We start from the raw sequence: 17,656 nt of genomic DNA on the forward strand, positions 1-17,656 counted from the left end.
GACATTTAACAAAATGTCAATCAAAATAAACCAAATTAAAAGACACGCTAAATTAAAGTAATTCAAGTATATGATATGGACATCGGTGGCATCAGTAATGTAAGTGCTAGATGATGGATATGTAAAGGTGTGTGTGTGTGTGTGTTGTAATGTGAAGAAAACAAGTGAAGTACAACTGAAGCTGCATATCTGGAAACCACACCAAACCTAGGAAGGTGCCTGTGGGGAGAAGCAGAGGGGAGACAGTCAGCAGGGAGGTCAGAGCTTCGAGGAGTCACAAATAAGCTACAGAGCACTGGGCCCCGATGCCCTGAGTTACTGCTATCAGCCTCAGCTCACTCAGAGAAATTAGACACACCCACACACGACCCCACCGGACCATCACACACACACATACACACAACATAGTGGAGCATTTAGCCGCTAAAGAACCAGATATTTCCCTCGAGTGCTGGAGGAGACCAAAAATAGAGCTAAAAGGAGAGTGAATATTGAAATTACATTCACCAGGCAGAGACAAACACTATTCTAAATGAATGACAATGTTGCTCCGTAACTGTGTGATGTGTAAATAGACAACAATGATAATAATAACTTGCAGCTCAAAGCTTAAATAAGATCATTCTTTACCAAAGCTTCAGCTGAAGCCTACAAAGACTGAACCAACTACACGCAAAGACAGTTTCCACCAGAACGAACAAACATGGACGGCAACCAGGTGCTTGCACTTTATATATTCTGTCTAATTTATGATGAAAATGCAAAGAAAGAAAAAACATTATAAAATAAAAAACAAAGTCCAGGGAGAGGTGTGGTTAATGTGGACAGCAGGTGGAGGTGATATAGAGATACTTATTCTCTTTACAGCTCAGTCAGCTTTTCTTCTATTTTACTTGTCCATTGCTCTCTTACACTGGTCTACATTTAAGCTTGCCATTCATTTGTTTACCAGTACATACTCCTCCGATTTTGGTTTTGCTCTTTTTAAAAATGTGGCTCTGACAAGTCAACCAACGTAATGAAAGTGCAATAAATCAGTGGAGTGACCCTTTAAGTACATGATGTTTACTTGAAGACATCTGCTGGGCAGTGATGGACTGGTAATCTGGCAGACCGGGCAAATACCCGAAGGGCTGTGAGATTTTGGGCTGTTGAGCCACACAGAATGGATTATTAAATTGATAAGATCAAATAAAATAAATGTGTCTTTGATAATTAAAACAGTTTGTTTCAGTGTATATATATTACTCTACCATCCAATACCTGCACCTGCAATAAATCTGTGAGTACAAAAATGAAGTAAAGTGAAAAATGAGTCAGCTGATATACGTCCAACATGAAAAAACACACTTTAATTTGAATCTCATACTGTATTGACAGAAAGATCCTATTAAATAGGAAGATAAGAATCCACTTTACACAAAGATTTTTCATTATTGACGCTAAAAGTCAGAGAGAAAAAAATAAGCAGAATGATCTAAGCAGGAAACTCAAACATTATACAAACAGTATAAAAAAAAGAAGAAAATAGAAGCTCTGTGCATCACTGCTGCAGATCACAGTGAGCCCTGAGAAGCCGTCAGTCCGTCATCAGTCTGTAAATATGCATAGATGTCAAAGGGTCATCCATCCAATAACAGTGTGTCAGCTCATTGTAGTGTGTCCTTACAAAAAAAAAACACTTCAAAAGGTTCAATTTCTCCGTCACTTTTCACACTTTTGTTGTGTTACAGAAAATGTACATTTTATTGTAGAATTACTGAAACAGACAAACAGAAATCCCTCATTTCAGATAAAAAATAACGTATTCAAACATTGAAAAGTCATTGAAATTTAAATAATTTCATAAATAAGTCAATAGCACAAGCAAATATGGAGAAAATGAAGAAGTTTGTATATTTATATTACTGTACAATTGTGTTTTATAGTATTAACTATCAGTCATTTGAAATCACACATCAATAACGATTACATTTTTCAGATGAGACTTCACAGAGAAGTTCATACAAAGTACCGAATCTCAGATCAAGCAATAAAGTGACAGCGGTGTGTGTGTGTGTGTGTGTGTGTCTTTAGTGTCTTCTCCTGAGATGCTGCGTCTCTTCTTTTCGTCCCGTCTCATTGGACGACGCAGAGCTCAGCGCTGGACTGACCGTGAGTCCCGTCTGCGTCTCCGTCTTTGTGAGTCCGGCTGCGTGCGTCCGACACTCCGTCCTGGTCGTACGTCTGAGGCTCCAGACTCTGCCTCAGCTCCATCAGCAGCTCTTTGCCGTCGCTCGCTGGCAGGTTGCCCAGGTAGTACTGAGGGGCGAGCTCCACCAGCCTGCACAGGAGAGAGAGAGAGAGAGAGAGAGAGAGAGAGAGAGAGGTTCAAACTTAGAGATAAAAAAAAAGACATAACAGAGCACCGTGGTAGGTTACTGATCATGCCACATTACTGCAACATCCCTGGTTTGAGTCCGGCCAGGGACCTTTATTCCAGGTCATTCCCTTTTCTCTCTCTCCCTGTTTCCCGTCAGCTTCTCTGCCATCTACTGGCACATAAAGGCAAAAACTGACCCAAAACATATTCTTTACAAAAAACAAACAAAAACAAAACAAAAACCCCCACATAATTTTAGTTTTAAACGCTGCGGTCATTAAAGGAACAGTTCAACATTTTGGAAAATATGCTTGTTGGCTTTTTTTTTGAGATATCAATAAGAGGTGTAAATACTAATTAGCTTCATTATTAACCAATCTGTCAACTATTTTCTTGATTTGTTCAATCAATAAAATATCAGACATTGGTCAAAATTCTCTACCATTGTTTCCCAAAGCCCAAGATGGTCGAAGCTACTCAGAAATGTCTTGATGTGTCCCCATCAACAGTCCACCACCCAAATATATACAGTTTACAATAATAGAAGAAGACTACAGAAACCAGAAAATATTCATATTTAAGAAGCTGGAACAAGAACATTTTGACTCAAAATGATGGATTATTAAAATAGTTGGAAGATAAAATTCTGTCAATGGACTCTTCAATTAAAAGACTAATTGTTGCAGTTCTACTATGAACCTCATGTCTGTATATTGAAGTACAGAGAGAGCCAGGGAGCCAGGACGCAATTAGCCTAGCTTAGCATAAAGACTGGAAGTGGAGGGAAACTGCTAGCCTGACTGTCTAAAGTTAAAATAATAATAATAACTTCATTTATATAGCACCTTTCAAACAAAGTGCTTTACAGTAGAAACAGATAATGAAAGTAAAAGATCCAAAACAAAAATAAAGACAATATACAATAAATGAATAACACAACAAATACCAACAGATGATAAAAGTGAGTCTTAAAGAGATTTAAAACATGACACTGAGTGTTCCTGCCTGAGATCTCCAGACAGGGAGTTCCACAGCTGAGGGGCCCCAACAGCAACATGTTGAGATATAGGAACCATCAGTAGGGCCCTGCTGGAGGATCTCAGGCAGCGATCAAGCTCATAAGGAGTTAGAAGTTCACAAATATAGACAGGAGCCTGAACATTCAATGCTTTAAAATGTTTGGCCTGCTGATGCCAGAATAAAGTTCATTACAATAATCAAGTCTGGAAGTGATAAAAGCATGGATGACCATGTCTAAGTCTACAGATACAAGAAATGACCTGATTTTGGTTCATTGTCTGAACTGGGCAAAACAGGGCTGCACTACTTTGGTCACCTGGGCATCAAAAGAAAAGAACAGAGTCAAAAATAACACCTAGGTTGTAGGCCTCTTTGCTTCTGTAACATAAACTCCACCTAAAGCAAACACTAGCTTCACTGAGTGCTGGTCCATCATTAACAGAGGGGGTGAGATGGATGTTCAGAAGCTTTACTTTGATCTAGAAAATCAGGATTCTGTGTAAATCTCATGTTGTGACTCACATCTGAGGGTGGACTTCTGAAGCGATGCGGATGCAGTTGTCGCGGGAGATGGTGAATTCGTGGTAGAGGACCCAACTGGGGGGGTCAGGACAGGGCTGGCGACACAGGTAGGAGGAGAAGGGATGCAGGTGAGCCACGTGGCGGTGAGTTAGCAGGAGGTAGTTACCTGAGCCGTCCACATCATGAGCCACCTGAGGAGGAAGAGAGGAACATTTAACAGTTAACAGCAGGAAAACGTAGGATGAGGTGTTACAGTCTGGGGTTAGAGACAGCAGGATGTTTACTTTGAGGAAGAAGCCTGAGATCAGAGCACGCTTGATGTTGGTGCAGTTGTCTTGGCAACCGAAAGCTGGAGGCGAAACGGGGAGCTCGATTCGCTGCATCACCTCCAGCAGCTCCGCCCTGATCACCACGGCCAATCGTAGGGCGGCGTGGTTGAGGAAGTTCGTTGTGCACCAAACCTCGTCCTGATTATCTGTAATGATCACATGTAGACTGTTTAATAACTCATAATAATCATTATATTCTATATCCAAGACTGAATCACTGTATTCATTCCTGTTATTATATGACCCAGTTAAATGACTGAATTCAATGTATTTCACCATCAGTAGGAACCATGTACTTAACAATGTATGTATATGATGAGGGCAGCAGTGTACATACGTTCCATGTAGGCTTTATAGATATTAATGAGAGTCATGTGATCTCCCTCTGTGTGCATCAGAGGTCTCCAGTGAGTGACAGCAGCCTCCTCTCTGCTGGGCTCCACTATCATGAAGCAGGACGGAGCTGAAAGAAGACAAAACATCAAACACCAGATGGTTATTTTCTAAAAAGCACATTAAAGTCCTCTTCCACTCAAAAGTGTGTTCTGCTTATTGTGCATCTCTACCAAACAGTAACTTGTTTATTCTTTTCTACCTGTGAGCATGGCAGCTATGGTGAGCAGCTCGTCCACACAGTCGTACTCGCAGGCGGCGATCAGGGATTTAGCTAGTGACGGCTCCAGCGGCAGCTCTGACATTATGATGCCCACCTCTGATAGGTTACCATCATCATCCAGTCCCGCCAGGTAGTCCAGGTCCTCCAGGGCCTGCATTAGAGCCTCGGGGGCTGGGAGGGAGGGAGCGAAGAAGAAATGTGAAGGAGAGAGGGAGAGAGAAAGAAGAAGAAACGTTTTTATTTCAGACTGTGCTGATTCAAACTGTAACTACACTGCACTGAGCTGTATACATCTGTACTACATAATGATCATGGTCTGTTGAAGCCAAAGAAAGACAAACAATAGAGACACCCGACAGCTCCTTTCTGTCTAATAACAAATAATATATAATAATAGTAATAATAATAATAATAATAATGATAATAATATATTCTCTTTCATCCTCACCCCTTTAAAAAATCCCTAAATTTGACAACCAACCCAAGAAAATTGCTCCCACAGACATCTCAGTAATATCCACATCCTTCAGCATATCTAGATAAAAACAGTCTACAGATAAAATACATTCTGATCCCTCCTGTGCTCAACATTGAGCCACTCACAACCCACATTTTTCATCTCTGTCTCATGACTCCTGCTTGGATGTTTCTTTGACTTTTGGACTATTTTCTATACTTTAGTTGTTAGTTGATAAGGTTACCTGGTCTGTCCAGGAACTTGCACTGTCCCATGTCAGCAATATCAAGCCTCTTGAGCAACAGAACCAGGTGACTGAGGTTCTCCTCCACCACCCCTGGACAGTGAGACTCCCCCATCCCCTCATCATACAGAGACTGAGGGTAAAGACGCAGACACAGCCCTAAAGACAACAACAAGAAGTAAACAGACATGACAGTCACAAAGTTAGTTTTTGTTGTTTTTTTTTGTACTTTATTTTTCCAAATGTGTGTACGGACAGAATATAGACAGCATCGATGCAATGGATAGGCACATCAATAGAATTACACTACAGAAAAAATGAAGTGTAGTTGCATACAATATGTCAAAATAACTCAAATACAGGACCAACATCTGAATTAGAGACTGTATGTATGGGCTTTAAGTGAAATCTGACAGTTGAAAGAAATGTCTGCACTGCATACACACACTATATTATATTAATGTCCAGTCTGACTGAGAGCAGTGACCTTTGACCTACCTGGAAGGTGACTACTGACTCTTTCAGTTCTCATGTCAGCCTGGTTTTTGCTGATAGTCCTCAGAACCTGTGAGTTAGCTCTAATCTGAGGATTGTAAACCTGTGGCACAAAATGAACACAAATATCCTGTCAGGAATGAGAATAGATTTTTACATGCTTCACTTTAAAAGAAAACTCCACCAATCAAAACACTCCTGTAACATGAAGGCAAAAAAAAGCAGCTAACGTCAATGCAGCAGAAACTCATGCATTTCTTCTTCTCTGTCAAAATCTGACACCTTCATTACCCAGAATGCAACTCCAATTGATTCACTTGACTGTTTCAGGTGTGTCAGACTAGTAGCTGTTCATCTTACTTCTCTCTAGCACCACACCCTTTTTACTCAAGTGACATCACTTGAGGCACTTTATCAGATTTCACTCAGCTCTCTGTAGACACTAAAGGTTTTATGATATTATTTTCACATATGCAGTAATACTCCTCAACACCTGGAAACAAGCTTATATGGAATCAGTGGAGTTCCCCTTTAATCAAATAACTGTTTGTCTATCACAATAAATGTTGCATTTTTCCCTGATTTATTATCTCCTGTATTCAAAATGAACAAGTAGCCAGTTGTCAGAGAAAATAAATACAATCAAATCTAGAGGGAGTAAGTGCTGACATGTTATAACATTGTATTGATCATATTATGCATCATGTGTACGTAAGTAATGATTGTTATATGGTGCATATACGTACATGTATAGAAGTGTATGTATGTGTGTATGTGTAGGTAGGGGCATAGGTACATATATATATATCCATATATACAATATTATAGGCCTGATATAGACTAAATAGTGTTATATTATTATATATTGGATTAATTATACAGTGACATTTGGGATCTATTAAACAATTATACAAGTTTAGTATATTAAAGACCCTTTTTTACTTCCTAATAAAACTAAACTAATCTATCAGTAATGGACACTCACAGTTTTGAGCTGAAGGCCTGTGTCTATGACATAGCGGATGGCCTGCAGGGAGAAGGAAGCCTCTGCAATGGTATCAGTGATGATGACCTTCCTCTTGACCCCAGGGCCTCCGACTCCCAGCGCCGAGCCGTGCGCACACTCAGAGCTGTCGTTCTCCCTCAGCTTAGAAGCTTCAGGGTCGGACCCATACACCCGCTGGGTCAGCTCACCAAGGCCGGCGTGCAGGGGGAGGATCCTGAGAGGACCCAGCTGAGGACTCAGAGCCACACACTCCTTCTCCAGTAGGGACACACACTCCTCTATTTCCTACAGAAAACAAGGGAAGATAGAGAGATGGAGACTAAGTTTTAATCCACCCCTCCACATACACTGTGTTTATGTGTGTGTGTGTGTATGTGTGTGTCCTTCACTGAGGATTAACCAGAAGAGATCTGTATCACCAGCTAGGACTTTGACTTACAAATCCAGCACATACACACACGTCAGGCTGTGTGTGTGTGTGTGTGTGTGTGTGTGTGTGTGTGTGTGTGTGTGTGTGTGTGTGTGTGTGTGTGTGTGTGTGTGTGTGTGTGTGTGTGTGATGTTGACATAATGGGAGTTTAACATGCATGACATAGTTTGATACAGTGCAGGTTAATATGTTGTCACATGAGGAGAGTGTTTAAAACAAAAGCAAACATGAAACAATAAAGTGTTTTTTCTTTTCTCAGGTGAACCATATTACACTGAGGACCCTCCCCTGTCAGTAAATATCCAGGAGGTAGCCTCAGAGCCAGTATGTCCATTCAGTTCAGATGGACTTGCTTGCTGAACCCTCACAGAGCTCAGTCATACGTACTGTGTTGTGTTCACTGTCATCACGTCAAGCCTACAAAAGCACTGGACCACAAGGGGAAAAAGTGTTTCCATGGAGATAAATTAAAATTCCTGACCTCATTTGTTTTTCTGAATGGCTCCTGATGGTTTTGATATGAGGTACTGTCAACAAATCTGATGAGAACACTGTTAATATTATACTGACATTAAATCCTCTGTGGAGCTTCACATTGAAGACAGATAAAAAACAACTATACCCAATCTAATTCATATAACATCATCACAAGTAAATAGGCTATAGTTATTTATATTATTATGATCATTATAGAGTTCTTACTATTTAATGATAATTTAATTTTTTTACTTCCTCATTTTATAGTCTATTGCTGCAGGATTATGGGTAATTTTCCAAGTAAAGTCTGGTGAAATCTGTACCCTGAACGGACTCTCTGGAAGTCTGCAGAAAGTCCACATGGACTTGATGAATTGTGGGTTCGGACAGTCCTCAGGGAACTTGCCTACAAAGTCCATGAGTCTGCAAGTGAAGTGAAGTCTGGCACGTTTGGATTCAGCCTGGGAGGGGCACCACGGTAAACAAACAGCTGTGGGACAACAATGACGTGCTGTACACAATCTCATTCCAATCCAGTATGTATGTATGTATGTATGTGTGTGTGTGTGTGTGTGTGTGTGTGCACCAGGACACCAGACACCTGCAATGCACCAGAGGCCTCTCAGGTTGAGGTGTCCTTGTTTCGCTCCTCTATAAGACAAAGGAGGTGAAACTCAAACAGCACAGCACAGAATGAGTGTTGCTTTCCTTTGTTAACACTACAAAACAGACAAGTTTTCATTGCAAATCACCAAAATCTATTAACTAATGTTAGACGGTATATTATCATTGCTGTATGGTTTTATGTCAAATCAATATCTCCTCATGGTGTGTTGTCTGTTTTGTGTGTGCACTAAAAAAACATCCAGTTTTCATACACACTCTAGCTCTGCAAATAGACAAGCAAATACAATTGTTGCCATGGCCTTGCGGACCTTCTGAAAGAGCATGAAGAGAGGGGTGTATTTGTTTGGGTATTTAATTCAAATAAATAATATAGCCTGACTGTTGATACTGTTCTGTTGTTATAACAGTAGCATCAGTACAGGACTGTCTTCTTCATTCTTCTTAATAAAAACAGTGTGAGGTAATGAATCCTGTCAGCTCAGGGTTTGTTTGGATGCTCTGTAAACAGAAGCACCAGGTGCATTTCTGACAGATTAGCTATCATGGATATATTCAGAGAACTGGATACTGTGTTCTAAGTGGGCTTGTTCTGAGTATTCTGAAGCATATAAGTAAACTTGTACCTGTGCACTGGCCAGAAACACCATCACATCTCCTTCCTCTCCCCTCCTGTGCAGATCCAGCACCATGTGACAGGCAGCGGAAACAGGTTCCTTCCCAGAAGAAAGCTCCCGGTACAGAGTCTCCACCTTGTTCACCTCCACAGCCTTCCTCTCCTCCTCTACCTCTTCGCCTCCCTCTTCTTGGCCTCTGGTAGGAGGTTCAGAGAGCAGGCTGTCCAGGGAGAGGTGAGGGATAGAAGGTCCCAAGAAGGTGGCGAGACACGGCGCTAGCGTCGGGTGAGTGAGGAGAACCACCCGGAAGTTGTCTGGCCTCTGGCGGCAGACGTCGCACAGCAGACCCAGAAGCACATCTGTGGGCACTGTGCGCTCCTGGAGCTCGTCCAAGACAACGACGCCATACTGGTGTAGCAGAGGGTCTGACATCATTTCCTCTAACAGGAGAGTGTCACTAATAAACCTGAGGAGAGAGAGAGGAAAATATAGATGAGGATAGAGCAAGTATACTTGTTGTCAATGTATTATTTTAATGTATTTCAGTTTCTTATTGAACAGAATGATAAATGGATATCCTCCCATAAAAGATGAATGTATTCAAAATCATTGTAATTTTTTTTGGCTGTTGAAATTATTATGAATATTTGACCTTTTTTTCCCCAATGAAAGCAGTCACTACTGATGTAGATTCAGGGTGATAATGCTAATATTATTATCCAAGTTTAAAGGTACCTTGCAGAGTGTTTGACCACTGGCAGATCAATGGAGCACTGTTTTTTATGAGCAGGGTCCTTTGCTGTGCACATAGACCAGCATGTGATTTATGCAATATACCTCCTGCCTATAGTTTTACACTGTTATTATGATTAATGGATGACAGTGAAGTGATGAAGAAGACTGTCTTAGTCAGCTGTGGACAAAGACCACTGCAGTCTAATAATTAAGGCCAGTGCAGCCTGTGAAGTGGTGTCTCCGCATTGAAATGTACAAGAATAGCTACAAGTGCTAAGCCACGGGTGACTGGACTTATTTTAGATGCTGAGGCAATTCTACATATTCTAGATATAGATCATGACAAGAAAGTGTGAGGATCTTTAAAACAATCTGTTTCCTTGTGTATGAATACAAGTCATGAATGCCAAAAACCTGTTGTGTTGCACCATTACAGATTAACAAGTCTTACAAGTTCTACAAAGACTGCACTGCATATACGTTTTTCTTATCATTATATGAACTAAAGTGAACTATTTCTTTTATATATTCTTCTTTAAAAATGTTTCATGTCTATGTTAAATATAAAATGTCACATTAAGTGGATTTTACACAATGCATTGAACCATTAAAACAAATGTACCATTTTTTAAAAATGCTTTTTGTTTCACTTTAACGGAGACAAAAAAAACGACTGTTTAAGCAGCACTAAAAAAATGTGTTGTTACTGCCATAAGGAACAAAGCGTTTGACTGCATAAGACTATTAATGGGACTATTAGTGATGTCATAACATGACTAATGAAAAAAACACTTCATCAGATCAATAGCTTATGTACCTCCCCTGTGAATGATTAAGGGGAAAGACTGTTTTCTGTTTTCCACTGTATCCAACTGAAAATGAAAATCATGATCCTGTAGTGTCAATGAACTGTTATTGTCCATGTATCCTAACCTGAGCAAGGTGTCGGGTGTACAGCCGTCATCATGAGAGACCCTGTAGCCCACCTCCAGACCCAGGCTGAGGTCCATCTCATCAGCCACACGAAGAGCTAGACTCACTGCTGCTGCCGAGTAAGGCTGAGAACAGCACACCAGGCCCTGAGAGAACTCGTAGGACAAAGCATACTCCACACACCACTGTGGCACCTGCAGGGACGACATGGAGGAGAAGGAGAGAAGAAAGACATGTCGACATCAGGGGGAAGTAGTAATATAATACTGGGGACATATACTACTTGAATATAAAGGTGGAACACTTTTACCCCGGGTGTCTTAGACATTCCCTACTACTTATAATGCTCAGCTTTCATGTGCTATTCAAAGTGGAAGTTCTAAGTAGATCAACATCTCACGCTAAGGAGGTGAAATAGATAGAGGAGTAGTATAGACTGTTCAGTTGGGCCTGACACCAATCTCAAAAATTAGCATACACAGAGCAACATTAACATTTAACACTGGGTATTAGCATTTCTGCTCATTAAGTCCAACATTCACTCTCCTTTTAGCTCTGTTTGTCTCCACAAATACCTGACTGTATAATTCTCCACAGTGTTCACTGGCTGGTTGCTAACTGTTAGCGGTTTGGTGTGTGATGAGCAGTTAACATTTAGCCGTTTTCAACCACTAAGCTCTAATAAACCCACTGTACACTACCTGCTTAGGTAGTTAGCAGTTAGCAACCAGCCGGTGAACACTGTGGAGCATTTAACAGTCCATTATTCACTCTCCTTTTAGCTCGGTTTGTTCTCCATAAATACCTGACCGTTAAATGCTCCACGGTGTTCAGCTGGTTGCTAACGGTTTACTGTTTGGTACGTGCTAAGCAGGTAGTGTACAGTGGGTTTATTAGTGCTTAGTGGTTGAAAACGGCTAATGCTAACTGTTAGCTAATGCTGAAAATGATGTTTGACAAAAAGTGAAGACGCGGTAAATGTGAGGCTAAAACAGGCTACAAGGGTCACTTTGTCACTCAGAGAAAACCTCTTCCGCATTACATGTAATTATTTGACCTATTAAAATAAAAAAAAGTGTAATAAGTGAAGCTTAAAAAGATGACAAAACCCCAAAGAAAAGTCAATTAAGGTAGTGTCATCACAATGCTAACAGTAGCACAGCAGTTTGTGGTAAATACAAATCCTAAGATTAAAGGTTCCCTGTGGAGTTTTCTAGTAAATAAAGTGTCTGTTTACATTCAGTAATTCTTACTTAAACACATTCGGTGTATCCTTAAAGCCTGACAAATGTGAAGAATGTATTTCCATTTCTACCTTGTTTGCTAGCCATGTTTCTCGGCACTTGCATTATTCTCCAATTGTTCTCCAACAGGTACCTTTAAATCTGCAACAAAATCTATTAGCTATAAAATACAAATGGACCATATCATAACAGTATATGGTAATGAATCAAAGTTCCTGTGGGTGTTCAATGCTTTTTATTCACATGACTCAGTAATAAAGGTGAGTACATGCTCCAATAATAAATGAACTTAAATGCCATATACGGATGACTGGAGTGAACAAATTAACATGGCCCTTGGATAAATATTTAATCAAACCTTGTATTAGATCTAATGAGCAGGACACAGAGAGATGCAGGGTGCGGTCTGAGGAAGTGAGAGCACACAGGCAGAGAAATAACACATTACATACAGCCAACAGTTATAGGTGCAAAGGTCAAAGCGACAGAAACCTGACACCAGCTGTAATACTACATGTGTGTGTGTGTGTGTCTGCAGAGAGAAAAAAGATGCAGGCAGGAGAAAGTGTTTTTCTTTTCTTTAGAAGCACCCTAACAGTAGTATTAGCGGTAGAGGTGAACAGGAATGAGCTGGAAAGGAGAGACCGGGGTGTTTCTAGATGAAATGAGTGTTCAGGTTACAGCGGGACAGTGTAAATCTACTGGAGTGGTTTAGTGTAGCCATTCATTAGCCTGAGGGGTGTGTGTGTGTGTGTGTGTGTGTGTGTGTGTGTGGCTGAGCAGCAGGTAGAATGATAACCAGGTCATCACAGGGGAAAGGCCCGACACACAATGACACACCCGCTATAAAAAGAGAGTACTGAACGTGTTTAGTAACTCTGAGCAGTAAATGCTACAAGTCTCAGCTGGGAAACACATGTGAATATATATATACAAATATACTGCTATTTACAATTAGAACAACATATTTAACCTATATTTTGGTCAGTACTTTAATGACATTAATATAAGATATAAAACAATCGTTACTGTGTAACTTTTGGTTTCTGCCACCTGCACAGACTTCATTAAACCTCAATGCAACAGAAATGTATGGTGGCCCAGAGACATCACACGCAAATAAATAAACACAACCAAATTAAAAAAATACACCTCAAATAAAGACAACACATATTTTAGAGAGACATTATATCATTATTATTATTATTATTATTATTATTATTATTATTGTTATTAATCACCAGCATTCAATTTAATTTCAGTTCTATTTGGTAGAACTTAATTGTTTTGTTTTGTTTATGACTTTTTGCATTTGTAGCCTTATGTCACTAATGTGTTATCAAATAGCTGAATATGTTGCTTAATTTACTTGTCCTTATTTTTTTTTTAAATTAGGATTTTTCATTTTCTTTGCTTGTATTTTCTTGGGTAGCAGTTGATTGAGCTTTCTCGGACACAGCAGAATGGATTGAATATAAAGTTCTAACCCTAATGTTTATTTTTATTTATTTTTCTCTTTTTTTAAATTGTGCTTGGCTTGGTTGACCAACTCAGGGACTTCAGATGTAAACTAGTCTCTCGGCTAACTCTGACACATTTACATTGCGGTGTGAAGTATAATGTTGATAGACGTGTACTGTCCCTGCCATATAAACCTTAACTTAATCAATAAAAATAAATACAATTGTGGAAGCAAATGTTAGTGTCAGATGTCGCCTGATTTAAAATGATTCATTAAAAATAATTTGACATTTGCATTCAAGGCTCTTGCAGACATGTGGCAGTTTGTGTTAAAAGCTAGCATTAGTTTATGGAGTTGCATGAAAAAATGGTTTTGTAGAAATAAAAAAGTGACACTCATTTAAGTGTTGAAATAAGCAGTCATTTGTATCAGTTCTAAATTATAATGGAAATATTAAATGTGGCTATGAGTGTTGAAGTCATCTTGAGCTTTCCATATTTATAATAAACGTTGTCAATTTAAGATTAAAAGTTAATTTTAAGAGCTTGCCCTGTATAAATGCACCCTTGTTATCTGGCCTGTGTCACCGTTGGTCCCCTGGTTACCTGGGTGCTTTTTCCAGTTCCACTGGGTGCACTGATCAGCACCATGTTGTTGTTCTCCAGGTTCTCCAGCAGACTCTGCCTGAGCCTCCATATCGGAAACTTCCGCCTCTCTTCCAGCAGGGCGTAGTAACGTGAAGAAAAGGGCAAACCATCATACGGGTTCACTTCTAGATCTCCCAACCCTTCCTCATCCCCTTCTCTACCTCCGTCCCCATCGTCATCTAAATCCCCAGACAGGAGGGAAGACACGGACAGAGAGTCCAGGGCCTCCGAAGGCTTCAGCCGGGACCCGGAAGCGGGGGAGGTGACGGAGGGCTTCGCTGGTGGTGAGGACATCATCAGCACGGGGGGGGGGGGGGGGGGGCGGGGATGAGGAAGGAGTGAGGAGGGAGGGCTGGTGCACAGAGATGCTTGTGTTTACCTGCAGAGAAGCAAAGAAAACAAATGAAGATCTCAGGGACCACAGCACTTCTTGTCTCTACTACACGTTGTCTCTATCCCCTCAAACAGGCCCTTCATAGGAACCCGCAGCATGTTTGGTATTCAGCTGTGGAATGTGTGTCTCCACCCAGACGCCACTGAGTGTATTGGGCAGCTGTGACAGACTTTATGTGTTTGTGAAGCCTGCAGGCACCTTGCCGGTCTGCTGGTCATGCTTGAGACAGAAAAGCAGAAGAAAAGATAGAAATCTGCTTGGTAGACAGAACCACACTTGTACTTTGTACACTGGTTGTCCACAGCAGTGTGAAATATGGATAAAATCAACAGAAGGGATCAATTCTATAAATATAGCACCACCATAAAGCAGTCATTGTCCACAATAGCCTGGAGATGACCAGAGCTACCAATGGTAAAATGAAGGAGTGGCAAATAAATGTAGACTCATGGTGTATATCATCATGTTACCCAACCCTTACATTTTATTATACATTTACACACTTGTTTTTCCCATTCATCCTTCAAATGTGGATATCAAACCTCTGTGATAAAGTTATATAATGGAGGCAATTTCTTTAGTTAACAATACACAATAACAATATCTTAAAAAAAAAAATTGCACATATCATTGGGCTGATACTGAAATATCTGTGATAGCCAATATCAGCTGATAATATCAGTTGAACGATATATATCGGTTGGGCTTTATTACACAGTAATTAAAGCATACTTATATATATTATATTCCATTCCTGTCATGTGAGATCTGCTAGATGCCACTAAATTCTACACACTGCACCTTTAAACAGTTCAACTTGGGTAATGACAAACAACATGTGGCATTAAATAGCAGCAGGTTCCCCACACACTTCTGCAGCCGAGTCACTACCAACAAAGACATACAGACAGATAGGAGAGTCACATGCTTGCTCTCTCTCTCTCTCCCTCTCTCTCTCTCTCTCTCTCTCTCTCTCTCAGCAGTGTGATAGTCAAATGAGCCCTTCAGCAGCTCACACTCACAACGGTTAACTTTGTTAAATAGAAGCTTCAGAAACCACGTGTCAATAAGTCATAGCTACTCCATAAATAGCTGGGGAGCTTTAAGATGATCAGATATTAGAATATAATATATTAGAATATAATTAATGACATACATACATCCTGAGCTTTACGTGAGTTTCAACACTTTGCAGATGCATCACTGGTAGCAGTTAAGTTTTGAATCATCTTGGGTGTATTTGTTGCTGCAGATCAGATGGAAAGTGTTGGTGAACTGTGCAGATCTTTATGGATTTTCAGCGAGGTTCACAGACTTCTCCTGATGTCCCAGCAAGTGATTGACTCTCTGTTCGGTTGGGTAGTGTGTGTGTGCGTGTGTTTGTGTGTGTGTGCACTTTGGAGCAGGTTTCCTTCAAGAATCCCTCTTTTCATAATTTCTTTAATTCTCCTCAGTCTCCTGCTGATGAGAATCATCCACACCATAAGGCTTCACTGTGAGGATGATGCCTTTTATTATTCTAGACCCGCTCGCATCTTTCCTCAACAAGAGCCTGACTGATGGTATACAAGGACTGCAACTAATGTTTATTGTTTATCACTGATTCATCTCCAATTCATGCATTAATCACTTCCTCTATAAAACGTCAGACAACAAAGAAAAACTTGACTTTCCAGAGCTTAGGTTGATATCCTCAAACTGCTTGTTTTTGTCCAATAAACAGCCCAAAACCTAAAGATATTTCATTTACTGTCATGTCCTCAAATAGCAGCAAATAAGCATCATTTAAGAGTGTGGATGCTGAGAGGTTTTGACTGGAGCTGTCCATTAATGGATTAGTCCACCAGCAGAAAATCAATCAGCTATTTTGATGACTAAATAATTATTTTAGCCTTTTTTTTTTTTTTAAAGGAACAATGCGAAACATTTGCTGATTGCAGCTTCTTCAATGTGAAATTGAAGCTTTTATGTGTGATACATGACAGAAAACTGCATATGTTTGAGATTCTGGACTGCTGATGGGGCATTTGAAGACATCACCTAAAAACAGGCTTTTGTCAGTATTTCAGAGAGCTTTTAAGGAAATAATGAACTGATTAATGGATGATGACGATGCCAAACTTGTACTTCACAGTGATGGAGCCTGCTGATCCTGGGACCTATCAATGCACTTTGCTTTCAAGCTATTACCACATTCCCTTTCCTTTGTCAGGCTGTCTTTTGTCTCAGAGGGTATGATGAATATTAGTTAATGGGGTATTATGACTGTGTATGAATCAGCCCTGGATGGAGCCATAATCCCACAGTGAGTACAGGTCAGTGCAGACATAACAAAGGATGCTGTGACAGCCACTTCATTAAACTGACTGTTTATTTGACATTACAAACAAAGGCCTTTTTTTCCTCATGATACTGTAATAGAGACAATACTATGAGCTTATAGGTCAGAATATAAGCTCCATGTTAAGTCTGTCTGTCCTAATCTTTCAGTAGAGGTCGACACCTAAAATAAGTTGCCCTTTATCTTTTATTGACAACCATTGACTCTCGCTTCATTTTTTTTTTATTTTTTTTTATCTCTGAGTCCCGGTTATAATTAGCCTGGAGCGACGTGTCACCGGACGCTGAAACGCACTGACACTAGCCTAACATGTAACAGGGTGGAACCGTGTCTTACCTGTGCAGCATATCGACGGAGCAGGTGAGGAAACCAAGCATACACAGTCCCCCGTCACTTCTCTCCTGTCTGCCGTGCCTCACAAACCGCCTTTACATACCAGAGAGCTCCTGCGTGAAAACATGAAAAGGCCAAAAAAAATTCTCCACAGCCGTTTACAGTCTATGTCCGTGAATCCTTACCGGACACGTGTGTTTATTTCCTGACCGCTGACAATAATAATAAAAGACGAAGGTACCCTGTCGACTAGGTGCTCTAGCTAGCAGCCGCCATGTTTTGGCTGTCTAGCTGTCAAACCTCGTGGTGCATTCAAGGATGCTCGGAAAATACAGAATGTAGTTTGGAGTCTTTCGTCAGTGGTTGGG

At 40.4% G+C, this 17,656-nt stretch overlaps 1 protein-coding gene across 2 annotated transcripts; it reads right to left on the reverse strand.

Annotated features, from left to right (window-relative positions):
* Positions 1 to 1,335: 1,335 nt before the first annotated feature.
* On the reverse strand, positions 1,336 to 17,555 carry dqx1 (DEAQ box RNA-dependent ATPase 1). Of its 2 annotated transcripts, XM_062433986.1 has the most exons (12): positions 17,292 to 17,555; positions 14,179 to 14,599; positions 10,868 to 11,061; positions 9,209 to 9,665; positions 7,031 to 7,336; positions 6,049 to 6,148; positions 5,551 to 5,709; positions 4,829 to 5,020; positions 4,571 to 4,696; positions 4,189 to 4,379; positions 3,905 to 4,095; positions 1,336 to 2,323 (listed from the first exon to the last, which is right to left on the reverse strand). In XM_062433986.1, exons 2-12 carry the CDS (start codon positions 14,515 to 14,517, stop codon positions 2,119 to 2,121), a joined length of 2,460 nt encoding a protein of 819 aa, XP_062289970.1. In that variant the 5' UTR covers positions 14,518 to 14,599; positions 17,292 to 17,555; the 3' UTR covers positions 1,336 to 2,118. The 2 variants fall into 2 exon arrangements, with proteins under 2 accessions (XP_062289970.1, XP_062289971.1); XM_062433987.1 differs by lacking the exons at positions 14,179 to 14,599; positions 17,292 to 17,555 and adding an exon at positions 11,203 to 11,331 and having other exon boundaries at positions 10,868 to 11,170.
* Between the last annotated feature and the right edge of the window lie 101 nt (positions 17,556 to 17,656).

The sequence above is a fragment of the Scomber scombrus genome, chromosome 15, assembly GCF_963691925.1.
Source record: "Scomber scombrus chromosome 15, fScoSco1.1, whole genome shotgun sequence".
Classification (NCBI taxonomy): domain Eukaryota; kingdom Metazoa; phylum Chordata; class Actinopteri; order Scombriformes; family Scombridae; genus Scomber; species Scomber scombrus.

Coding starts and splice junctions, on each gene's coding strand:
- dqx1 (XM_062433986.1), bottom strand. CDS start 14,517: ATGATGTCCTCACCACCAGCGAAGCCCTCCGTCACCTCCCCCGCTTCC. Junction 4,096..4,188: donor TCTCAGGCTTCTTCCTCAAA/GTAAACATCCTG, acceptor CTTCCTCCTCAG/GTGGCTCATGATGTGGACGG. Junction 2,324..3,904: donor TCAGAAGTCCACCCTCAGAT/GTGAGTCACAAC, acceptor TCTCCTGTGCAG/GCTGGTGGAGCTCGCCCCTC.